Here is a 26,977-nt window from a genome sequence, read left to right as displayed (position 1 = left end):
ACACTGGAGATTCTTTCCAAAACTGCTACCTATTGTGCTGTTATGAAAAACGAATCAACACATTCTGACCAATCAGAATCAATTAATCAGTTAATATTAATCAAGAATCAAATAATATTAATAGAATATCTGTTTCATGTATGGTTAAGAGGCCTGAGTTATTTAGATATATTTATTCAGGTAGAGATACTTTTATCCAAGGTGGTGTACACGTACAGGCAGAAAATAACTAGCTATTAAAAGAGCCGATGGTGATACAGAGCTGCGAGACAAACAAGTGCAAGAATCACAAGAGAGATATAATGCGCATACACATATCTAAACACAAGGGGTGGAGTGAATGCTCATAGTTAGAAACACATTTACACATACAAAGTACCAAAACAAAACAAGATGACTGGAATAAGTGATCAGTAATACTACAAACACACAACAACACCCTCATACACATAAAGCCACCACTAAATATGAGGGTTCAGTGTTTCCCTGAAGTAAACCTGGGGGAAGTACCAGGGTTGGGTCATGCTGGGACGGGAGGGGTGTTTGGAAGGTGCTTGAGCTCTAGTTATGTTACTATCTAGCAGAAAACCTCATTACCATCAAAAGCAGGAAAGGAGAGCATTTACCAGATCCATCAGTTAATTATTTTTCCTTAAGGTTACAGCTTCTCTATTTTTCTTGCCTCCATTCTCTCACTCACTACCTGCCGCTTTGTCTTCAGCCATAACCCCAAAGACTTTTTCATTCATTTACTCATCTTCAGTAACCAGTTAATTCTGATCAGGGTCATGATGGATCCAGGGACACTGGGTGTGAGGCAGGAATACACCCTGGATGGGACACCAGTCCATCACAAAGCACCATGTGCGTTCATACTCATTCACACCTAGGGACATTGTAGTATAGCCAGTTAATTTATAAATATAAAAATATAATATAAAGGCAGTTTTATGTGCAATGCAACACTGTGCAACATCAGTCTGAGGTAACTGCAATGAAATTGCTAACTATATGATAAGTATTTATAAATATGGGGGTAATATTGGTATATTAACAGGAATTTAGGGGGTGTGGGTTTTGTGCAAACAAATCCAAGGCGTTGTCCATGTTGAGGGCCCGAATGGCCTGTGGGAAGAAGCTCCTCCTTATTCTCTCTGTGTTGGTCTTCAAGCGCTTCCCTGACCGCAACAGAGAGAAGAGTCCATTGGTCCAGCACCGCTTGCTGTACCTATTTATACGTATATTTTTATTCCTTCTCTTTTGTGGTATATTGTGAGTTTATTGTGCACTGTTAAAGTCTTGTGAACTGTTATGTCTTAGTCTTCCTTGTTGCTCTTGTGTCGTGGCTGTTGTGACACCAGATTTCCCCCTGAGGATCAATAAAGTACTCTCTACTCTACTCTAGACTGCAGGTCAGGGAGCTCAGTGCGGATGGTGTGCTCAGCCGATCGCACCACCCTCTGAAGAGTCTATCCTGCTTGGTGCTGTTCACACACAGCCAAAAACATGCCAGCTGGAGTGAGGAGTGTTTTCAGGAGTGATGAGTCCAAGTGACAGTGACTAACTTGTGATCTAACTTGAAGTACACATACCTATAATGAAGTTATTCTGATTGGCTTGTGCTTAGGACTTTTTGTAAAATAAACCACATCAGCACAATAACTTACAGTGTGCTGTCGATACAGTGCTCTGCTTTTTTCCTTCACTGAGGAAATCTGATATATTTATACAGAACTTTCAACGGAATGTTTTCTTCACAAATGAACCCTCTGTACTCACTACCTATTGGTACCTACCATTGGCTCCTAGCGGCCAATGTGGGAACTGCAGCAGGAATTTGGCGCTAAAGCTACAACATCCTCTCCCGGTACAAGGAACAGAGCTGCTCTAACTTACGCTCTTAATCCAACAAAGCGCTCTGACGGCGAATAAACTCATGCAACATTTTCAGCAATACTAACTGTTGCCACTGGGCTATTCTATCCACTTCTGTTCGTCTCTTCCTGTCGAATATTTCCCTGTATCTCATTCTCAGAAATAAGAATGATGAGGTAAGTGCTTCCGGTCGCCATCTTGTCGTTTAACAGTGCTGAGCACTAAGGGGGTTTGTTTGGAATAATCGACCACGATCTCTTTTCTTTTTTTTAGTACTTAACATTTGTTTTAGAAAATGTCTAAACGACATCGTTTGGATTTAGGAGATGATTATTCTTCGAGCAAAAAGAGATCATCAGACGGGTAGGTTTAATGCAGTATGGTGAATTTGAACATTTGTTGTCCGCTGCGCGGTGTCCGGCCCGGCCGCTCAGGCTCTTTGTGTCGGGCTAGTCAGCCAGTGTAGCTGCCCAATTAATCCGGAATTTGACTGTTGTTAATACCATTTTCGAAATCTTTAATATATCTTTTTCTGATTATCAAGATTAAGACGACATTAGCCGGTTAGTTCATTTTCTATCATTGGCCGAATGCCGCCAGAACACGTGGGTCGTTTTCCCTGACTGCTATTAGCTCTGATGATTAGCAAAGCGCCGCAGGCTGGATCCCAAATGGACTCCCCAGTGAATGTATATTTCACTGCATAGAGTGTAGAAGCCGTTATTACATACTCCATGTAGTGCCCTTATGTAGGGAGTGAGGGGGGTATTTGGGATTCAGCCCTCACATGAGTCCAGCTAGTTGTGCTAGCTGGAATGTTGCTGCCCGCTTATTTTCATTCCCTGGACCCTCTAGCCAGTTTTAATGACTGTTCATTAGCTTTATAGCTTTCTCGTTAGCTTTATAGCCAATACAGCAATTCAATTTGTCAACAATAATTCAAGACAACTGCTTAGCGCTTGTAATAACACTGAGCTAGCTAACGCGTTCATGTTTGCCGCCACCCGGTATTCCTGAAAGACGGCCAGCTGGCTAGATAGTAACCGTTAATATACTATTTTTAGCTAACTAACAATAATTTATCATTATTATTTCAAAATTTTTGTTTCGAAAATAGCAGCCACCCCAAAAACTATTGGGTTTCGCTCACCAAGTATGAATGTGCTAAGGCTAAGTAGCTAGCTTGCTAGTAGCTGCGGCAGTGGCGGAGGTCAGTGTAGTCCACTATGGCGGACTGTTGACAAGCGCTTGAGGCACCAGAGCTGCACAATATTTATTTATTACTCATTTAAAATTTGCAATATTATGTGCTTAAGTGTCCTCAGTGGCAGACGTTATCGGGGAAAATCTCAACCGTGTGCTGCCATTGTGCTTCATAATACATTTGCTTCAGTTGCCAATTTATTAGGTACACCTACATAGCTATAACTGCGTGTTGTAGGAGTTATGTTACTGACTGTAGCCCATTTGTTACACTGAGCAATTTGTCAGCTCTCTATTACGGTGTGTATCAAATTAAGGCTGATTTATTTTTCCATTCACACTGTGTCTTAATTAATTAGCCCTATATCAGTGTCAGTGTCTGACCACAGAAGCACTGTTGGCAGCAGTGAAATGGAGGGGTTAGGAAGCCCAGCAGCACTGCTGCACCTGATACACTCGTACCAGCATCACACACAACCATGCCACTACAGTGCCAGTGTCACTGCTATAATGAGAATGATCCACCACCTAAATAATATCTGTACATGATCAAACTGTACGCAATAAAGAGCTAGCCAGTACTAAGTGCATCTAGGAAAGTGACCCCTGTGTGTATACTACAAGGACTTGCACCAGAGACAGTCACCTTTCTGTGGGGAAATGAGCCACTGAAACATTGCTACATATATTGTATATAAATATACAGCTCATTTTCAGGCCACTGTGATATAAAATGAATGAAAACAAACTGTAAGTCTGTCTCAGCAGCAGCACAGTTTTATGTATTTTGTATGATGCAGGTTATTTAGTGATGTTTTCAGCAGTATTTATACAGATGATGAATTCAAAAATTCATGCATTGTGACTGGTGTGTAGTAATGAACCACACCAATGTCAGAAGGTCAAATTTAACTCTGTTGCATGTCATTGCTGACTGAAATACAAAGCCATATCCTTGTTAGAATTTGCAATTTTAATTTCAAATCATCCCTTCAATCCCCTACAGAAAAGACCGTGACAGAGATCGAGATGAAAGGTCAAAGGACCGAGACCGGGATCGTGACAGAGATCGGGACAGAGACAGGGAGAGAGACAGAGACAGGGAGCGAGACAGGGACAGCAAAGCTCCCAACTCGGCCCTGAATGTGAGCGCAGCGTCTGGAGGAGGGATGCTTCCTCTGAAACAGACAGCCATTCATCAGCAGATCAACCCCTTCACCAACCTACCCCACACGCCACGCTACTACGAGATCCTCAAGAAACGGCTGCAGCTTCCTGTCTGGGAGTACAAAGAGCGCTTCCATGAGATCCTTACACGCAATCAAAGCTTTGTGCTGGTGGGAGAGACCGGCTCCGGCAAGACCACACAGGTCTGTTACACCGCAAGGAATATACATACACATATATATGGCTGTGAATGGAATCATAGACTACGCTAAGTTATGTCTGTCAGTTAGCTGATATCACTTCTGTTGGTTTTTAGGGTTTCAGTTATTATAAACTATTAAGTATAACCTTGTTTTAATTATTAAAAAAACAAGTGTGATAAACTTCCTCCAAAAGTTAAATGTTGCTTAGATATGATTTCTTTTGTTACTGATTGTGTTTTCCAATAATATCATCAGACATAACTTAGAATTTGTAATTTTCCAAAATAACAGTGACCAGTAATTTTCATTAAACTGGTGTATACTGATATGCCAAGATCTCAAACTCAGTCTTTAAGTGTGAAAAAGGCACTTATCGATAACCTTAAAAATACGTTTAACACAAGTAAATAACATAGTTACTCATATCGCTGGGATGTTATGTTTATATCTAATTGACGTGTGGTTTCTGAGAAGAGATGCTCAAAACTGATTGACCACATATTGAGTTTAAAATATGTATTCTAGTCTAGTGCATATGGTGTCAGAGTAGAGCCAGCACATTCATTAATTCGTTTATTCATCTTCAGTGACCACTTCTCAGGGTCATGGTAGATCTGGAGCATTTCCTGGGAACTCTGGGCACTCAAGCATTCACACTCACTCACAACTTTAGTATGGCTAGTTCACATACCATCATGGGAGGAAAACTGGAGGGGAACCCATGCAGACACGAGCGAGAACCCACGCAAACATGGGGAGAACATGTGAAATGTTACAGACAGTAACCCAAGCTCAGGATTGAACCAGGGACCCTGTAATGTTAATACAAATGACAAACAGCTGTGTTGATGAGTCAGAGAGTTGTCAAGCGAAGACCTGTAGTCACAAAGAAAGTGATTAGCACCCTGCAGCAAGTTTCTAAAAAAAGAAAAGGCACCACATTAATGAACGCTGATTTTCTGTTTAGTACTGAAAGAAACCTTGCTTTATCTGTGTCATTTTTGCTTATACTAATAAGTAGAACCATAATTTAGGCTGCTATTATGGGCTGAGTGATATGTTGGTCACAGCCTAATATTATCTGTAACTTTATAAATTGAGTTTTTTTTTTCATCTCTATAGATCCCTCAGTGGTGTGTGGATATGGTGCGCTCCCTGCCGGGGCCGAAGCGTGGAGTAGCCTGTACCCAGCCCCGCAGAGTGGCAGCCATGAGTGTGGCACAGCGAGTGGCAGATGAGATGGATGTCATGCTGGGACAGGAAGTTGGCTACTCTATCAGATTCGAGGACTGCAGCTCGGCAAAAACTATCCTCAAGTGAGTTCATAAATTAAAAGCCTGAACAGGAAATTAATGAACATTGGCAGCTTATTAGAGTACATGTGGAATACGTCCTGCATGGATTTGTGACTTGTACCGGTATTCTTTGTCTTCATTTTGAGGCCTGTATAAAACTTCATGAATTTTCCCTTTTAAACCATCATGTATGTGCAAACAGCAGAATTTAACAATACACAAAAATTTTAAGCTTTGGTATATTTCTGCAACAGTGTTTTTGTGAGTATGTCAGGGTGTCGTGTGTGGATGCTCGCATAGGTGTCTAAGAGGCAGTGACGTATGTAACACTCCAGTGTTTACAGAAAATAAAAAGCAAAGAAAGTCTTGGAGCCGAAAACAAAGGAGAGTTCGGTGTTTCATTGTAGGAATAATAGAAGAAAGCATGAATGTAACATTTGCTACGTTACGTCTGTGCTGGGAGTGCATTAGAAATAAAAAGAAAGTAAAGAGCGTAATCCTGCAGACTGATTAATCTGGCTTTTATTATGATAGCTATAGCCAGTATAAAGCCTCGCATTTTATATTCATATGTGCCACTATCATGAATCTGTTTTACTGTAAATAAATTCATGATACAATAACGTGATCATATTGGCATGTGACACATGAAACACAGGAAAAGAAACCTGATGCTCCTGCTGTTAATTTATAACTGTCTGAATGTGAGAGTTTTATCATTCACAAAAGCCACCCTGAGAAGCTAACAGTATGAATAGGGCTAAACACATATTTTTAGAAAGTGCTTTTAATCAGTTTTAGGTGCAAGATATTTAAGATTTTTAATGTATTGCACTTACAAATTGGGGTCATTGGAAGATGGAAAGTCATATGTGACACTTATTGTTTACGCTTTATTGCCTAAATTTTTGTTTACACTTGATATTTTTGGAGCAATATTACACAAAGTCTTATAAGGATCATGGAAGAAGGATCACAACATCTTGTCATGTTTCCTGGTGTGCAGATAGACACACATCTCCGCCTCAACAAATTAGTGTTTGCCTGAAGGCTGGTTGACGCATAGTCCCGTGGATCCACATGAGTGGTTAGAATTCTGGGGTCTGTCAGTGTGCCCCTGTGCTCCAAACCCCCTCTCTGTGTCACAACACGAATACAATTGAGTGCCTAAATATAAACCAGCCCTTAGACTTTTCCATCTCACTCAGCCTATTCTGTGACGTAACTATAAATTGCTCTATCCCTATATTGTTTTCGTGTTTTTTTTATGCACATAACCAAGTCACAATTCTCTCTCCAGTGTTGGCTGCAGTACAGAAAACAATGCCAAGACGAGGGCCCTTTGGAATTGAAATGCCTCATAAGCCATGAAAATCCTTGTTGTGCTAAAAAAAAAAACATGTGCTCTCCTCAGTCAGCTATTGATGGTGAAAGCACCAGTGTGTTTATTGCCAGTTGCTCTGCAACACCTTTTTTTTTTTTTTTTTTTTTTTAAATTGGAAAGGCTTTGAACATAACTATTGAGAAGTATTCATCCCCATTAACACTGACTTGAATATTTATTTATATAAATCATTTCCATTAATCACAGCAACGCTCACAGAACTGCACACCAGTGAAAGAGCTGTACAATCATGTACATGCGGTTATGATGGTACACAAAATTCATGTCAAGTTTGCATTTATAAATTGTATGTAATATAAATGTGTGTTCAAGATGGTGTAGACAGTTTTTAAAACCTGTCTGCTGATGACATCAAGGCCATTAGACTTGTTTCACCATTAGAGCTGATGAAGCACCTATTGAGTGGTGAAAAGTGTCATTCTTCATATTTTGCCATGTCAGAATTCAAACTTAGAGCTCTCTTTTTATTTATATAGGTACATGACTGACGGTATGCTACTCCGAGAGGCCATGAATGACCCACTGCTCGAGCGATACGGCGTAATCATTCTGGACGAAGCTCATGAGCGCACTCTGGCCACGGATATTCTGATGGGTGTTCTCAAAGAAGTCGTTCGCCAGAGAGCAGACCTAAAGGTGTGTTTGTGTGAATTCTGACTCATTCTGTCATTGTTTGGTCTGTCGGTTTGTACAATCCATCTCCGGTTTAGTTCCAGTTTAAGCTGGAAAAAATAGATAAGCAGATGTTTTTCAGGACCACTTAGTGACAGCTTAGTGTCTGTTGCGGATGGAATGCTGTAATATGATCTTGTCACCTGAACCCTGGAACCTCATCAGAAGTCATTTCCTTGGTAGCTGTTTTGACCAACTGAGCGATGATATGTGATTCTCCTGATGTTCCGCTCCACAGGCGAGCAGCACGATGCTGCTGCAGTCAGGAACATTATCTGCAGTAGTACCACCTTATCCAGTGTCTGTTTTTCTTTTTAACAGTTGATTTCAAGAAGATATTCTGTTATTTTCAGTGTGATGGACAAAAAAGGCACACACTGAATGTTCATTAATTAAGAGAATTTATGATTTAGATTTACTCTCTAAATCTTATTTATTCAGAGTGGATCCAAAAGGGCAAATCAGTCCATTTCTTTTACTGATGCATGATGGCTGAGAAAGTTTTTAGTTGTGTGTAAACAAAGCTTGATCCAAAAAAAAAAATCTTTTAATTGTGATGATCTTGTGGGCATAACCTCCCACCTTGCTGCTTCTGTATTGGGGTTTAAATGATCTCTTTTAACTTTGGCTGGCACTCACTAATGAAGCTTCTCTACTGCTGAAAGCCTGACAGCTGTGTGGTTGTTTGTTCTCAGACTAATGCAGCCATTACTCTCAGAAATGCGAAAGGCCAGTCAGATTTTTCAGCAGAGCTTATTCTGCCCTCTGGTCACCCCATTTTAAGGCAATCAACCCTGAGGGAGCAGAAGCATGTCGCCTTTTATGGCCACAGTGTGCCAAACGCAGTTCTCATAAAGCAGATGGGTAATGACTGCTTGTTGTCAGGATCAAATCAAAGGTTCTACATTTGTTCAGGAAGTGTTAAATGAGCTCTGCGTGACTCCAAATGAACTCTGGTCTTCATCTACTCATATAAATCTGAAGTTAAATGTTCCTCGGTTAAGAGCAATTATGATGTCTTGTGGTGCAGAAAGGCACTGAGGTGGACTTTGCAGCGTTGTATGTGAAAGGGGAGTTAAGCTTTAGATAGAAAGGCCTTCAGGGAAGATTGGACCTTGACCAAGCGGCAGCATGCAGAAGGTATAGCCCAGTGCATTGTACCGTATCGGCTACTTAAAGTGGGACTTAGTGGCTTACTCTTTAGTGAAACATTACAGCTAAGAAAGTTTTGGGTTGTTCGTAAACCTCATCCTCCCTGACCTAACTCTAGCTTTGAGATTTTTCTTTAAAGGTGACTGCAAATTTTTTAATCTTGTCTTTAATCTTAATCTTTTCCCATCAGTAACCAATGAACCGGTGATAACTTTCTATTCTCTTTGCCTCAGGTTATTGTCATGAGCGCCACCTTGGATGCCGGAAAGTTCCAGGTGTACTTCGACAGCTGCCCCTTGCTCACCATCCCCGGCAGAACGCATCCTGTAGAGATCTTCTACACACCAGAGCCCGAGCGTGACTACCTGGAGGCAGCCATCAGGACAGTCATCCAGATCCATATGTGTGAGGAGGACGAGGGAGACGTGCTACTTTTCCTCACTGGACAGGAGGTAAGGCCCTTTCAGTCTGGAGACAATGCTGTGGATCTGGTCGTATGTTTGCATTTTGAAACTGCCCAGCTGGTATAAGGAGAAAAACAGGTGCTAGAAGCGATGCGTAATGATTTAAATAAAATGGTCGCCTCTCGCACTGTGCAGCTTGTGCACGCCACACAAACAGTGAGTCAGTGAAATCACAGACTGAAACCTCAGCTAATAAAGTGCGAGATATGCACCATCCAGGGGCGTTTCAACGTTGTGATTCACGCCGCAAAAAATACATTTTGGCTGTCTGTCCGTGCCTGTAAAATCAAGTTCTCTACTGATGAGCCTGTATAAGCCCATCCGTTAAGAATTAGGATATTTATAGAAATAGCTGTGACAGATGTGTGTAAACAAACTGCTTTTTAAATGAGGATTAAAAAGATATACATATAAATTTTGCAAATACATCTCTATCCTGTCAGCACAGAGCTGAGATCAGTGCTGAGATTGATATGGGACATGGACGCAGCTGGCCTTGGTGCTTGGGTAAAGAGCCTGTGTGTGATGGCAGTGTGTGACCCAAATTCAGGCCTGAAATTAAGTCATTTGTTATTTTTCCTTTCTTGCAACTGGTGCTCACCCAACTGGAATGGGGAGTTAGATGCCCAGCCAGAATGATAAATATGGTCACAGATGATGGGTCAGCAGTGTCCTGTTGCAGTTGTCTGTCTGTGTGTGTGTGTGTGTGTGCGCGTGTTTTATGTATAATGTAGTCCATAAGTATTTGGACAGGCAACAGTTTTCATTCGTTTAGTTCATTGAATAAATCCATCAAAAGATTTATACCCCATCAGTGTGTTTTTTCCTGCCTCTGAGCATAGCTTCAATATATCTATCCATAACCTTCATGTCAATTCATGTCATTTCAAGTACAACTTTGGGGCTGTGTGGTAGTCCTTGCACTCAGATTTGCTCAAATGATGACTAATTTGAAAGTGCAGAGCTTTATTTTGAGAGTACATATGTCCATATTGGATTAACATGAAACCAGATAAAAACACCAAAATAAAATATTAATAGTTTGAACAGAAAGGACAGATGTTCCATTTCATATTGACAGTAGTCATATAACAGCCTTACATCACAAACATCCCTTAATATTTTTTAAAATAGCAAGGTTGATGAATATCTCTTAAACTGTTATCTGATAATTGGTAAATTGGCTGTGACATTGTGACAGGATTCTAATTAGAAATATTGAGAGAGTTCTTTGCAATTGCAGATTTTTATGTGTATTTTTTTTTTTTTTTGCACTTTAATTCATTTAGATTTTATAAAATTTTATTTCCTTTCTTTTTTTCCTTAATGAAGGATTGCAGTTTCATGCAGAAATGGATACTTGGTATTTTCTCTATCTTAAACAAGCTTCTACAGATGAAAATCTGTTATTTGTACAACTGCAGTGGCTCGAATTAGTCCCAAGCCAGCTTGCATCTGTTCGAACTAATTTGCATCTCCAGTGGGTGGATTAAAAAGAGTGTTTCAAGAATGTTTATACAGAATAGTAGAGTCAGTAGGCTAGTGTTGGTGGTGTGTCCCAGGTGCAGTTGCTCTTGTCGGGCACAGCCTCCCTTTCGTCTCCCTTGGTGCCAGTCCTTCTGACAGCTGCTGCATCCCCAGAGCTAATGGTCTATTAATACTTCAGCTAATTTGATCAATCAATTCACATTTACTCTGTCTCGAGCTGCCATGGAAAGGCTTTGATTAAAAGGCACATGGCCACCAGCACTATTTACACACACATTGTACCCTTGGGAGTAAATCTGTGTGTGCTAGGACTACCACATGGCCCCAAAGCTGTGCTCGTATATTTGGTATAACACTAATGCTAGAGCCAACCTGGGCTGAATAATAATTGCCAGCTTTTTTACTCTGTAGTAGAAATGAATCCATGGGCCCTCCTTGGACCTCACAATCAGTCTCTTTGATCAGTCTTGGAAAATATAGATTAGTGGAGGTTGCTGCAGCGTTATTAATCTGCTCTCCTTGTGTGGTAGAAGAGATCATGCTATGTGTTTGGCTACAGATCAGGCACGTGGTCAGCTCTTTCTTTGCAGAGTTGTAAATGCATGCTTTAGCCTCAGGATGGTGCTAGTGTATAGGTAGTGCTTTTTTTTTTTTTTTTTTTTTTTTTTTTTTTTAAATCTGTAATGTTCCAGTGAGAATGAACACTGCATCTGAGTGCCTTATAAGGTGTGATCTTTATTTTATGTCTAAACTAACTCTTACCTGAGTAGACCCCCTGACTGCTAATGCATATGATGAATTGCTTTCAAACTGTTATAATGGTAATCTGCTTGATGGTTTGAAATTGCAGGTTTCTCACCAGGAAGTTTGCATTACAGGCAGCATAGTGCTCATTGTCTATCCACTTGTTTAGTCCATGAAAATATATTTTAGAACCATTTCACGGTTGGATACCTCAGTTGTGTTTGTTAATCTTAGTGTTAGCTGTCAGATTTTGCCAGTTCCTCGAGGCCCCTTTTGTGTGTGAGCCCACTATGTCTGCAATGTTTGCCCTCACTTAACCAATCCTTTGTGACTTGCTTCTGTTTATGCACTAGTGCAGCTTTCTCATTTCACATTACCCTTACTACATTACCATCTGGAATAATGAACCCTGTGTGTGTGTGTGTGTCCTTGTGACTGTTGCTTTAGACAGCAGAGCCACAGGAAGTTCATCCAAGCAGCATGCACTCCAGGTTTAATTTTCTCAGCCATGTCACAACTGGCTCACAAAGTATACTTGATCTAACGCACTGAAGCCCCACTACTGTTTGTGTTTTATGCCCGTGTGAATGTGTTCCAGGACAAGTTAATGTGATTTTCAATGGGAAAACTGAGGTCAATAGGAGTTTAAAAAAACAAAACAAAAATCAGCTGCTGGGGTATGCTACTTGGCCAAACAAAACTTTAAAAAAATGAATACATGATTCTGCTTTATTTCTAAAGGTAGAATGTTGTTGCTCTGCAATCAACATTTACTGTTGTTGTGTTAATGTGAATGTGGCATTAATGTATCACTTGTTGAGTCGCATTCCTACTTTACCTTTCAGGAAATCGATGAAGCCTGCAAGCGGATCAAACGGGAAATCGACGATCTGGGCCCCGAAGTGGGCGACATCAAAATCATCCCCCTCTACTCCACACTACCACCACAGCAGCAGCAGAGGATCTTCGAGCCTCCGCCACCTCGCAAGCCTAACGGAGCCATTGGTAGAAAGGTAAATTTTCTTCTCAATCAATCATTCATTATGAATAAGAGCGAGATGGAGAGAATGGAAACGGTTGGTTGATGCATAAGAAACTCACAGAGCACTGAGTGGTGCTAGGACGTCGTTAAAGTCCCGTCCTTGCCCCAAGCTTTGGTGCAGCATTGACTCACAGCATATGTTGTTTTTGTCAGCATGTGATTCTCTTCTCTAAAATAGCCGAGTATTACTCATGCAGTCTTAGCCCCTGGATCTCACCGTCGATAGGTTTCAGCCCTTACAAAATGACCTCCGTCATGCTGCTTTGGCTCATATCCATCCCTGACATCTCTGTTTTTCATGATAAAATGGACAGGATTTACCTTCTTTGTTTGAGTGTATGCTTGTAATTTCAGACTCTTCCTGTACCTTGTTACTTCTAGTAGCTATGATCTGTTAGAATGCCAAATTATCCTATTGCTCTCACCCATACCTTTGCAGGCATTTCATCCCACTAGATATTGTTGATTTTATTGAGACTAATTGAACTGCTACTTGTTTGTTTTAATTCTTTCCACTCTGCCTCTGCTGTATCGTTAGCCGTGCCTTCAATTCTGTCTTCCACGGCATCCTTTGGATGTGTATACTGAATCAATCTGCTACCTCGGCACCTCTCTCTCTCTCGCTTTCGCTTGCTCGCTCTCTGTCTCTCTCTCCTTCCTGCTCTTTGCTTCATGTCATCTTTTCATCTCCCCCAGCCACGTCCATGTTTACAGAGGTGCAGAAATTTGCACTAGTTTGATTGCCCCTAAGCCAGGGTTCTGACTGCGTTAAAAGTTCAAACATTACCCGGTGTTTGCTTAGGCTGTTCAAAGAAATGTTGACACGAAACAGCGACATGGATACACCGACGCTCGTATCACTGCATTGGCCCTCCTGGGATGCAAAGCCACTCCATCTTGACTGGAATATGGGAAGAAAAGGAGGAAGGGCTCTTGTTGATGAAGCATTTGGCAGAACAGGGATGCCGGCAGTGTCGTAAATTGGCTCAGTCATAAACGGTCCCTTCCTTGGCCCATAAACCCAGACTCAGGCTTTGAGATGACAGCAGTTCCACCCACGCCCTGGTGATTTCTTGAAGGTGTCTGACTAGCCTTGTGGCATTCAGGTATTATTTTCCTGCATCCTACCTCGTCTGTCCCTGGTTGCATAGAGATGAGCTCAAATTACCTTGTTAAAATGTCATCTTGTCAGACCCTCTGGCATACGTTGCCCACAATGCAAATCAGCCCCCTTTGGTGATAGTTGGAGACAGTGTGTGGATGTTGTCTGTGGAGCACCTGTGAAGGAGCCTAGTGAACAGTTCTGTTCCAAATGCAACAGATTTTTTTGGGCCTGGTGTGCAATTCCTTTTGAAAGCAGTCTAAATTTGTGCAGATCAGCACCAGGAGGATTATATGCAGGGGTTTGTGGAAATGTCATTGGTTGAAGTGCATTTGGGGAATAAAAGGACAGAGACATGAGTGCTTGTCATACATGCGACTTATTTGTTTATTTATATTTTTTTACGTAGGTTATTTGTCAACTCCACACTCCACTTTTTCCCTCATTGTAGCCATGCTGTTCAGCCCAATGTGAGGCACACATTCTCAAATTTAAATTGGGTTTAATTTGTCAGTATAGCACTTTTCCCTGGTGATGTCAGTGAAGGATGGCTTGAATTAAACCATGTCTCTGCCTCTCTTACTGGCTAATAACCCAGAAGTAACACGCCCCTATGACACCCTAATGATATTACTGATGAAAAGTCTGCTTAGTTCAGTTCTGGGACAGACAGTTCGGTGCCAAACGACTGTTCCTGGCTTCATAAACGTAACAAGTCAATGCGACTGATTGAATGCTTCCATGTGCACTATATGGCCAAAAGTATGTGGACACGTGACCATACCATATACCCACAAGTGGTCCTTCCCCAAACTGTTGCCACAAAGTTGGAAGCACGCAGTTGTATAGAATGACTTTCTATGCTGTAGCATTACAATTTCACTTCACTGGAACTAAGAGGCCCAAACATATTCCAGCATGACAATGCCCCTGTGTACAAAGCGAGCTCCATAAAGACATGGTTTATCAAGGTTGGTGTGGAAGAAGCCCTGACCTCAACCCCACTGAACACCTTTGGGATGAATTGGAACACCAACTGCATGCCAGGCTTTCTTAGCCAACATCAGTGCCCAACTTTACTAATGATCTCGTGGATGAATGAGCAAAAATCTAGTGGAAATCCTTCCCAGAAGAGTAGCAGCTGTTATAGCAATGAAGAGGGGACTAAATCTGGACTGGGATGTTCAGTAGGCTTGAGATGATTGACCATAGTATCGGGAATCGCTGATAGATTCCAGCTATCATGATAGATTCCAGCTATCATGATAGATTCCAGCTATCATGATAGATATCAAGTTGGCCGATTTAAATGTCTGTCAGAAAACACGATGTCTCATATGTGCTTTTTCCAGCCTTTTTTGAATCCAGTATGAAACTTTATAGCTTGTTGTCTGACTGTCTACAAAACAGTTTTCTCTGATGCGTTTTAGCTTATTAGTCTATTTTTAATTTTAGTTCAGTTTAGTTTTTGCTCTGTATTCCAGTTTTCATAACCTTTTGGTATCTTGGCTGTAGGATGAAAAGACACAAAAGGTTGCCAAAGTAATTTGTTTTAAAGTACTTTTTTTGAAGATTGATGGCGGGTTGGATAGGGCAGAGGAGCTGATCTGGAGAATTTTGGAACATTTAGATTGAAGCCACTCAAGTAAGATATCGCACATCTTGGCCTTATGCGCTCAGCCTCAGCCGCATTTGTTCCAGACCTTTTGTATGTGGATCATTGAATCCATGAAGATGCAATTTCTCTACACCCTATGGGTCAAGGATTGTGAATCAGGGTGTGTAATAATGCAGCTGCCTTTGATATGCAATTTATGCCGATGCATCCACCTTTATATAATCTCCATGTCTATCTCTCTAGAATATCTTAAGGTAGATGAGGCTTTCTTCTGTCAAACTAAGGCAATGCTTCTTTGGACAGTTCTGAGCGTGCTTTGTTGGTTTTGGTCATCGCTCTGTCCTCCAGTCAGCAAATCTTTATGAAAATTTATTTAACCAGATCATTAATTGCAATTAATTATTATTATTGCATAGATCATTAATTGTTTGGCCAGATCATTAACTCAGCCAATGAAAACAATGTCAGGGCTGCACTGGTTTTGGCAGAGGAGGTCAGATTAGCAGTTCTTCAGTGTTCTAATAAGAAAGTTCTGCATAACGAATCCAGTGCAGCCTGAAATGCATCAGCGCTCTTACGGAACGGGAACATCTACCAGCAGGACAAGCTTGCGTGCAAGGAGCTGCTGTTCTCTTTCTCTCCCTTTCCCTCCTGTACACACCTCTTGTTCCTCCTAACATTTGTATAAATGCTGATGGAGAGACCCACAGGGTGATGTGACTCATTTGATTTCTCTGCCCTGATTCAGCTGCCATTCCTCATGGACAGCCCTGCTTCAGTAACATAGAACGATCTAAAAGTGCAGGAATCTTAACTTCACTGCCCCCAGACACTCTTCCTGGCCCCTTATTTGCTGTTTTCAGTGTATATGTTTGCTCTCTATTAAATATGAGAAGAAAATAAATGTTGCAGCTGCCTTTATTACTTTGATCGGCTGGGTGTAAATCTGACAGCTAATCCCTTGAGCTTTCCACCCTGTTTGTAAGCTCTGTTTTGCAGTTTCCAGGTTGAGTTATTTTTCCTTTTTGAAAGCTGAAGCTGTTTTAGCTTTGAATTAGGATTTGCCTTTTGGCCTCAAAACATCTTTCAGCATCCTCATAAGGAATATTTTTATATTTTCATTTAATTAGGGATCTAACTTTGTGAAGTTTAGGAGCCTTCCCCCTGTGTGACAGATTTTAATTTGGCCTTTTCTGTTTTGCGCCACATTGTGATGTGCGTGCTGTGAACACCTCAGTGTGCATGAATCATCTACCTCTGTGTTACTTTGTTTGTCCAATGTGCCAGGCTTCTCTGAAGCAATTTATATCTCGAATCCCTGCTACTGCCAGCTTCTTCTCAGGGCTTTCTTTCTCGTTGTGAACAGATGCTTTGTTGTCTCGCCATATTAAAGATGCCAGCAGTCTCCAGCCCGGTATGTTGCTATATTGCACGCAGGGGCCACTTGTACTCTTAAACCAAGCACTTGATTGAATAAATGTGAGTGAGGCCTGGTTTATACTTCTGTGACTTGGTATCGGCACGCACATCAGGGCATCATGTGGATGCTTGCATCAACGTCTGCCATCATTTTTTGAACATAACAAGGTGTACACAAGGGGGCAGTGTTCATGTACGAAAATGGAATTCACAGGAAGCGCAGCGTTTTAAAAATGCGAAATGTCAAAAAATAATAAAGGAGAGCATGCCATGCTTCACGATGGGAAATAAGATTTACTATCTTTTTTGGGGGGACAGTAATGATGACTGTGCAAAAAAAAAACTTGCATTACCAAATAGAAACCAAGACAATTTGCACTGAAAACATCTCTGAAGCAGTTACACTAGTGTTTAAATCCACAATTCTAGCTATCATGGAAAGAATGGTTTAAAATTATTTCAAAATATAGTTTTTATGGTTTACATCACCTATATTGTGTCCTTCCTGTGAGTACATTAGAAGGAGAAGAAAAAAAAAAAAAGTAAAGTGCACGATCCTGCAGGCCGATTAAATCAGGTTTTATAATGAGAACTACAGCTGTTATAAAGCCTTACATTTTATTTTCACAGATGCCACAATATTATGATGTGGCTTTCTGTAAATAAATTCATGAATTTATTCATAATTCATCACATGAAATACAGGAAAAGAAATCTTACAGAAACTTGCTTGTGCTGTTAATTTATAGCCTTCTGGATGCATGAGTTTTATTACAGTGGATACATTTTTTTACAGGAGCCACCCTGAGAAACTGAAAACATGAGTAGAGAAAGCGCTTTTGTCAGTTCAGGCGTGAGATGATATGTGTATGATTCAAAAGGTATTGCACTTTCCCGTGGTGGGGTCAAAAGTGGGCTTATCAAAAAAGTTGTGCTCTGTGCTTACCGATAAACTCCCTCTCCCTGTCATGATGCAAACACACAAACATTCTGAAATGCAGAAGTATAAACCAGCTCTGATGTGGCATGAATAATTGAAAATGTTGGAGGTGGGCAGCATCAGTGAGAAGGAGCACCAAGCCGTGCTCAGACATGTGTTGTCTCTCCAAAAACAGGAGTAGTAATGTGTATGGACAGGTCATGGAAGGCCATCACACCACCTCAGCCTGCTTTTGCAATGTCTGAAAAGAAAAACGTTATCTGGCGTTAGCTAGTACTTGGCAGTTTGACATCATACATGGAAAAAAAATGTCGTTTATAACATTGGCAGTGGTAAAAGTGTTGCCATCTTTTTAGATGTTGGCATACCAATGTGATTTTATCTAATCCTTTAGATTGAACTTTCTTCTGTGTGTTTTTATGAAGTTCTGAGGAAACTGACCGTGTATTAAATGATATTCAAGCGCTAATATATTTTTAAAATTTCCAATAGTTGTATTTAAGTGATTATATATGTTGAAGTTGATATTTTAGAGGTAGTTTTAGTTTATAAATATAGAACACTGTTTAAAGAAAAGTAATGACTACTGAGCATTTTTCAGCAATACAAAGTGAAGTGTGTAATTTTGAGATTTGGTGCAGTTAATGCTGCAGCAGTGAGCTGCTACATCCCAGAAAGCATTTAGCAAATTTTGCTCAGAGCTCTGTTCTCTCTGTTCTGTGTTGCACTCCTACAGGTTGTGGTGTCGACAAACATCGCTGAGACGTCGCTGACCATAGACGGTGTGGTGTTTGTAATCGATCCTGGCTTCGCCAAGCAAAAGGTTAGCCGCCCTCAACTTTCATCGTCCTTGTTTAATGTCACCTCATCATCTGAGTCTGCTGCCCGTGAAATCCCCAGATAAATCCAGTGGCAGTAGAGATGGCGAAGCTAGTTAGTTATTCTGCTGCCTGTCATAGTCCAGTCACAGTTTGAAGGATTGCATTGGGACTCTGCCGCTGTCTCTGTCACATATTCAGTTTGTTGTCTCTGCACTTCTTGCACAGGTGTATAACCCACGCATCAGGGTGGAGTCACTGCTAGTGACTGCGATCAGTAAAGCATCAGCTCAGCAGAGGGCAGGAAGAGCTGGGCGTACGCGACCGGGTAAATGTTTCCGCCTTTACACAGAAAAGGCGTACAAGACTGAGATGCAGGTAAATAAAGCTAACATTACATTTGCAAGAATAATATTACCATAATGTTTAATTGTTTGCTCGTAAACAGATTTAACTGAAAAATAGCCTAGCAGCCATTGCTTCTTTGTCTGTAATTCCACAGACATCCTCAGGACCAATATATTTTATAAACTAATAAAAAAAGATATATAATAACATTGATAATTGTGGGTTGTGATTCCTAACACTGTAAAAAGAAAAGAAAAAAATCATGAACCCCTTGGCTGTGCTTCCTGGACCACTGATTTATATAACATGCAATAGGCTGGTCATTTACATGTTAAACACTGAAACCTTCACTTGTGCTGAAACTGTTCCTTCTTAATGATGCGGCAAACCTTCAGTATATGAGCACTTCCATGCCTTTTGTTTATAAAATGCACTTTTATTTTCAGAATAATTTGAATGTAGTAATTACAAGATGGCTGAGAAGGAATTGTTAACCTTTTAACCAAAATGGCCATCGTCAACCTAGTTTTTGTGAACCTGAGTAAAATGATGGAGTGTGCTAGCATTTATGATTATCATTTACAGTATCCTGAAAGGAAGATCTTGAACATGCAGTGAAGGAGACCATTATGTCATTATCACTACTTTGCTGTCTGACTAAGTCTTTAGTCTTGCCAGATGGCTTTATTCCTTTTTTTTTTTTTTTTTTTCCCCCCCTCCCTAAATTGATAACTAGCCATACTGAAAATAAGATGTCCTGACAAATGGCCAAGTGAACAGTCTTCCTCTTAAACAGGGTAATTCTTCCCCGTCGCGTGGGGCGACAAAGTGAATTTTAAAACATGTTAAATAGCTCCTCAAACGCGCCGGTCTCGGCTCTCTTGACACATGAGAACGTGTTAGTGCCTGATGGGAGACCCTGACTAATTCATTCTCTTTTTACTGTCTTTTCTCTCTCTCTCTCTCTCTTTTTTTCACTCCCTGTTCGGAAAAGGATAACACGTACCCAGAGATTCTCAGATCAAACCTCGGCTCTGTAGTGTTACAGCTGAAGAAGCTGGGTATTGATGACCTGGTGCATTTTGACTTCATGGACCCACCAGGTACGTAAAACATTTCACGAACAGGAATGCTTACTGAATAGTAGTACAGTTTATCTAAGTAATGAAATCACTTCCTTTCTTGAAATAATGCTGTTACAAATTCAAAGACTGCTTTCACATTTTAATTGAAGGGGTGTAAATTTAGAATTGGAAAATCAGTCCAATAGTCTCAGCAGTCTCTCTTTTTTTCCCCCCTCTCTCTCTTTACTCTCTCATGTTACAGAGAAAGCACAAAGCGCTCTGCTCTAAAGACTTTTCTGTGGTGAAAAACTTAAATGTAACTGAACCAGATCATATTGGATGGGGCCAGAATTGAATCGTATTGATTCGTTAGTGAATTAAAGTATACTGATCTGTTACTTGTATATGGTATCGTTTTTGTATCATATATGCTACTTTTTGAGATCATATACTATGTATAGAGATGTGTATTGCATCATCTGATTGAGGGAGATCACATCCCTGTTTAATTGTATTGCAGAAGCAAATTGGTAGCTGCGTATGTACAGTCAACTAAACTGTGCTCCCAAAATGCTCTGACAGGAAATGGCACCATACACAAGGATTCCCAAATCAAAATGTAGCTTCAAGACTTGAAATTTGTATTTAAACATTATTTGCGTGAATGTTTTAAATGTATTATCAAGTGTGTCATGTTCTTTTACTACTAGTAGAAGCATATCAGAGAGAAAGTGATGAGAAATGTGGGGCACTCTATCACATCACAGCATAATATACATCCACAGATATAGGTATACTTTTCTGAGGGAATTTGACTCTTTGGACTAGGCATTGATGGTTGCCCCTTGGCACAGCTTTGCTGCTAGCTCTGCTGTTAATTCTTCATGATATAATCGGACATGAAATTGGGGTGACTGGACATTTCTGTCTGGGTTGAATCAATCTCACAGGGTTCTTGGTGACTCAGTCTGCCTTGGGCTGTAAGCAAGCCAGAAACTCCTTTTACACTTAAATTTCTGTCTGTCTAAACCATGTACGTGAGATTCTACTTAAATTTTTCCTTCTAATGTTTTGCACCCATATCTCTAGAAACAGAACAACATTTGACCAGGAAATTGCTAGATGATCATTATGGTGCCTTTCTGGCTTCTTGCCTCTTTGCTCTTCTGCTAAAATTCAAACTTCATGCTTGTTCAGGCAATGTAAATGTTTGAATGTAAATACAATATTTCCAGTCACGTTTTGACCCTGAAACCTTATTGAAAAACAGTGACCTCATGTATGAATTCTGCCACATCTTTTTTTTTTTTTCATTCAGTAAACAATATCGTACTGTTCCACTGGAACAAAAGTTTTGTTTGCTAAATTGGGGAAATGGAGGCATTTGTAGTGTTAGATAACGCCACTGTGAACTGTTTGCCTAGTGATATTTTTTGAGTGCTCTGCGTTACATTTGATATACCTTTCTCTCTTTTCGATTTGGCCTTGGGTTAGCATATCAGCACCTCTGGTGGTATAGCATTTGGTAGTTTATTGCTGATGAGGGTACATGGTGTATAGATTAAATTTTTTTTCACCCAACTTCACGCCATGGTTTCCACCCTTGATACACCCATGAGTAGGAAGAAAAAGAATGTTTGGTATAAGCGATCAATAGAAAGTCTTAATAGCTAACAATCAGCTGCCTTTTAAGAAATAAATCTTTTCTGACTGACTGCATGTAGACCCTTGCTTTTTCCACTGCCAATTTTCACTTAATATGCAACTGATTGTTAGGCTCTGCTTCTCTAGAGCTAAAGGTCAATAATTGAATTTTGTTTTGTGTGTGTGAGTCTGCATGTCAGATTCAGTTCGGTGTGTTACTAGTCATACAATACCTTAGTATTATAAGCTGCTGTGTGGCATTTTGGATGTAAATTAGTTCCGTTTTTATTAGTAATTAATTAGTAAATAATTAATTTTTTTAAAACATATTTTGTGGTATTATAATAAATAAACGTATACATCTCTTATCAAAGGGTCTATCGCAGACAACCAGTCGTAATCCTGGATGAAGGAACAACAGAAGTGGCTGTGACCAGTGACAGTTCATTCACTTTAATGCAGTGAAAGAATAAAGGAGCTAGCTTTTCTTAGAGCAAAAGAATGTGTTATGGTTACAAAAAGAAGCTGTTTGAGAAGTTCATTTACAGGAATAATTTGAGGATTTAGTTTTAGTCTGGTGTGTTTACAGTTCCTACACTGTCAACTGTCTGATATCTGACGCAATAGAAGGCTAGGTTAGCTAAGTATTAAGTGGCTATGTATTGGTGTGTGTTAGACTGAAAAACTGAATCACCATTGTCTGTGTTAAGTCGTTGGATAGCCACAGGATATTTCAGGACATTTTATTTTATGACTTTTATTCTTGCCAGCTCCTGAAACTCTGATGCGTGCTCTGGAGCTGTTAAACTACCTGGCAGCCCTGAATGATGATGGAGACCTGACCGAGCTGGGCTCCATGATGGCAGAGTTCCCTCTGGACCCTCAGCTGGCTAAGATGGTCATCGCCAGCTGCGAATACAACTGCTCCAATGAGATCCTTTCCATCACCGCCATGTTATCAGGTAATACACACTCAGCACAGTGTGGGTTTGATCTGGTGGACATTGTTTTCCACCTGTCCCATTTGGACAAATTGTGGTGTCATGTTTGGTAAAGACTTAGAAGAGCTCTAGTATATTTTGGCTAGTTTCTGGAGATTCTCATATTTTGCTTCCTGAATGAATAAGAACCTACTAAAATAAAGCACAACTGTATTTGCACAACTTGCAAATGTACTCATTTAACTTACAAGGCATTTTTATAAACAAGTTGTGGTTAATATCTGCAGAGAAAGAAAACCACTGTAAATAATTTGTGGATTCCGTTTGCTGCTGTAGTGTGTAGATGGTAAGCGTGTCCAGTTCCTGATGAGATGATTTCAGGGTGTGTTGAGTGGAGGGGTGGGGGAGAGCAGGGAAAATGAGACAGAAAAAGGCTTTAGGTGAGCGCTTCATTGCTTGGTAAATCCTGCATGCATTTTGCATTTTGCATAAATGGTCACTATTTGGGTCTGAAATTAATTCAGTGTTTGATCCAAATTGAGACGATTTCTAGAAGTAATTCAAGTTTTTTTTTGACATTAAGCCTTGCTGATTATACTGAAGAGAAAGGACAAGTTTGAGCGGTTTTGCGCTCCTCTTTGGTGAAAGACTAACTTGCCCTGATTGGGATGGTTCCGGAGAGGTTTGTAAGAAGCTGTGCTTTATGTGCTGCAGCCTAAGCCTCTGGAACGTCCCACATTAAGGCAACCAGAAGTGGCGCGTGCTCTCTCTCCCTCCCCCTCCGTGTAGCATAGCCTGTGCCATGCTCTAGCCTCTCAACTAGGCCTTGTGTCCTGTTTGAACGCGTGACTCATGCCTATGGGCGGCTATGTTGGGGCCCATACCAACCTTGTTTAGTCCCACAGTGCTTTGTGCGCCCCACCGAGGCCAAGAAGGCGGCTGATGAGGCCAAGATGAGGTTTGCCCACATTGACGGAGACCACCTCACCCTGCTCAACGTTTACCACGCCTTCAAACAGAGTATGTACTACACAAACATAATTGTACCACACAATTTTCCACACAAACATAACTGAAACTTTTAGTAATATAACAACCTGCACAATAACTGTTATGATAATGATTTAAAATAACAGTAAAATGAATACTAAAGGAGAAAGAGCTGTTTTGTAGATTTGAATCAATTGAATATGCTGCCATGTCATTTCGTTCTCTTAGTTTTGTCTGCATAATAGATAAGTTGCTGCTCTCCAACCAAGAGCTATATCTCCAAAAACCATCATGTCACTGTTTTGACACTGACATTTTGACAATGGCAGCAGTGACTGTTCAAATCTTCTAGGTCACTGTGGAATGAGGTACTTATTTAATTAAATACTTAATTAAATTCCTGTTGTCTTTTTTTTGTGTGTGTGTTTTTTTTTTTTCTTTTTTTCCCCAGACCATGAGTCAGTGCAATGGTGCTATGATAACTTTGTGAACTACCGCTCGCTGATGTCAGCAGATAACGTGCGGCAGCAGCTCTCACGCATCATGGACCGTTTCAACCTGCCACGGCGTAGCACCGAGTTTACCAGTCGTGATTACTACATCAATATCCGCCGCGCGCTGGTCACCGGCTTCTTCATGCAGGTGTGTGTGGATGTTCATAAGCTTATAATAGGTAGTGGAGGCTAGTGTTGCGTTATCTGTGTTAAATTGGGGCTGATTGCTGATTACTTTCTGTTAAACACTTCTCCAAAAAGAAGACCTGTTTCTATGACTATTTGAATAATATTGAAAAGAATTTGGTTGTTACATTATGGGTCTCGTTGCAGATCATAATTAATTAATTCATGCCAAAAGGGATGTTTGAGTTGCCATGTCATAGACAAACGGTCCTGCATGAATCGACTCAACAGCTTATTGTTAATAAGCAGATAATTATTGATTATACATTGTCAAATGCGCTGTGAATTTGTGCTTTAAGTTAATACTTTAAGTTCATTTTCTGTTTAGAATTAGAATCAGAGAGTTAGAGTTTACTGAATAATGAATAGGTTTAAACCCTGCTACAAGTGCACAGTCACTCAGGCCTGCCATTGTAATGGATAGCTCTCTTTCAAAGTGTAACCATTTAAGCATATAATCAGAAATCAATTCAGTTTTTTGGCCTGCTGAAGGAAAATAAATGGCATTTTTAATGGGCCTGTCTCCAGAAGGGGCGCCTGAAACAAGTGACCTGACTAGTTAAATTACTCCATTAATATCAAAATATTTGTCAACATTAACCTTTACTGGCAAGACAAACTTATGCCTTCGTGTACTGTCGCCGACGTCTTTGTTTGCAGTGGGATTTTATTGAGACGGATCACCCCGTTTAATCTGCACATTCTTCGCTGAATGTTTAATTGGCTTGCGTGTGTGTGTGTGAGAGAGAGAGAGCATAAATGTGTGCGCATACATGAGAGCGGGAGATTTATTTGTTAATTTGCTGCTGTTGTGTTATCAGGTGGCCCACCTGGAGCGTACAGGGCACTATTTGACAGTGAAGGACAACCAGGTGGTCCAGCTGCACCCGTCCACTGTGCTGGACCACAAGCCTGAATGGGTACTGTACAACGAGTTTGTGCTGACCACCAAGAACTACATCCGCACCTGTACAGACATCAAACCTGAGTGGTAAGCTAAAAATCCCTGGTGCTTGTGTTTTGTATGTGTGGATGTGCACTTTAGTATTGTATGTGTATCTAAGCGTACAGTGGAGAAAGTAACAGGGGTGTGGTGCACCAATAATTCCTACGTTCACACTAGCAAGCCACAAGTTCCTCATGCTGCTACTGTTGTTGCTTTTGAGCATGCACCGTCCAGTTTTCTTTCTTTTCTTTTTTTTTTTTCTTTTTTCTTAAGTTCCAGTGAGAACTAATAGCCAAAAATGTGTAATCAACATCAAACTATAATATTTATCATCACTTTTGTTTAAAATATGTTTACACATTGCAGTCTAGGCTTTGCACTAGTTTCTTTGGCAGATTAGCAAAGTTAGTCTCTCTCATCAGAGGCACCAACAATCTCTCCAACTTCCTTCCATGCTTTATTTTTCTTTGTCATTTCTTTAAAAACCCTTAATAAGGAGTCATAGGTGACAGGATAAGATGGTTACAGGGTTTTTTCATTTTGCATTGCAGACAGGAAATGTTAACTAATTGTAGGTAAGAGGGGAAGGAATTTAAAAAATGTCAGACCACACGCTCCAGAGAATTGGTCCAAGGAACCATTCGAGCCAGTTTAGATTTGTCCCGTGTCATACTCTTAAGCTTTATCGCTTGGTGCTGTCGCTGAAATCACGGTTGCGCGTCAAGGTCATACCTAGAAAATGAATGGTCACCTGTTTGTTGCTTGCTAGTGTGAATGTAGGGTACCATTGGTGTTGATCTGACATCTGAACTTTATGGCTAGTTAAATAGTTAGTATTTCTCAGATTCACAAGATGATGTGGGTGATGCAGCACCTGAACAAAGATTTTTATTAGCTAAGAGAAAAACAGAAACTGTGTGTATGATGTAAAAAGCTATGTGACTCAAGTTAATGCTACACCACTCTTACGAATGGAATTTTCTTCCAGGCTGGTCAAAATTGCTCCACAGTACTACGAGATGAGCAACTTCCCTCAGTGTGAAGCCAAGCGGCAGTTGGAGCGCATTGTTGCTAAACTCCAAACCAAGGAATACACTCAATACTAATTGCCCTGGACGGCTTAAAGGACAATATGAAATTTAACCCGCAGCTGTTCATGAGGTTTCTTCTCTCAACTCTGAAAGTTGTACATTGTCATCTTGTCAACATTTAGATTGTCATTTATGTGTTTGTTTTTTTTTTTTTTTTTCCTCCCCATTGTTTCAGTTCATCGTTAAAATTATTTTTATAAGGATATTTTCTTGCTTCCATCTCTTTTTGGCAACTTGTGATATTACACAGTGTTCACTGTAGACACAAATGATCGGTTTGATTGGGAGTGAATGCTCAACAGAGATACAGACATCGACCATTTTTATGCATGATCATTCATGTGGATGTTGACATTCCTTATAGACGTTGCAAACTTTTACTGAAATGTAACTGAGTAGACAAGTACTTGTTTATTCTGTTAAGGAAAACTTTGAATTCAATAAAAAAAAATATTGATATCAGCTGTGGATCACCTCTCAGATTCAGAGTATGCTTTGGTTGTACTGTTTGTTGTGTTTTATTTTAAGCAAGATTAACATTAACATACAAAGAATGTGTTACAATGGCTAATATAATTAGTCAAGGGTCCTATTACATGTGAAATGTAAGGATGCCCTTTACCCTTAATATTCAACACTGGCTAATAAAAGCTGATGAGTAACACT

The 26,977-nt window shown here is 40.4% G+C and overlaps 1 protein-coding gene across 2 annotated transcripts; it reads left to right on the top strand.

Moving 5' to 3' along the window:
* The first annotated feature begins 1,819 nt into the window (after nt 1-1,819).
* dhx15 (DEAH (Asp-Glu-Ala-His) box helicase 15) lies at nt 1,820-26,773 on the top strand. 2 transcript variants are annotated; one of them, XM_026936167.3, is made up of 14 exons: nt 1,820-2,051; nt 4,085-4,448; nt 5,571-5,764; nt 7,625-7,784; nt 9,206-9,424; nt 12,514-12,681; nt 18,526-18,612; nt 18,836-18,985; nt 19,950-20,058; nt 22,434-22,625; nt 23,502-23,624; nt 24,046-24,236; nt 25,096-25,265; nt 26,209-26,773. In XM_026936167.3, exons 1-14 carry the CDS (start codon nt 2,044-2,046, stop codon nt 26,324-26,326), a joined length of 2,253 nt encoding a protein of 750 aa, XP_026791968.1. In that variant the 5' UTR covers nt 1,820-2,043; the 3' UTR covers nt 26,327-26,773. The 2 variants fall into 2 exon arrangements, with proteins under 2 accessions (XP_026791968.1, XP_026791967.1); XM_026936166.3 differs by lacking the exon at nt 1,820-2,051 and adding an exon at nt 2,063-2,238.
* The last annotated feature ends 204 nt before the right edge of the window (nt 26,774-26,977 follow it).

The sequence above is a fragment of the Pangasianodon hypophthalmus genome, chromosome 4 (genome assembly GCF_027358585.1).
Source record: "Pangasianodon hypophthalmus isolate fPanHyp1 chromosome 4, fPanHyp1.pri, whole genome shotgun sequence".
Lineage (NCBI taxonomy): Eukaryota > Metazoa > Chordata > Actinopteri > Siluriformes > Pangasiidae > Pangasianodon > Pangasianodon hypophthalmus.
The sequence above is the reverse complement of the archived record's forward strand: the minus strand, read 5'-3'. Positions and strand labels throughout refer to the sequence as shown.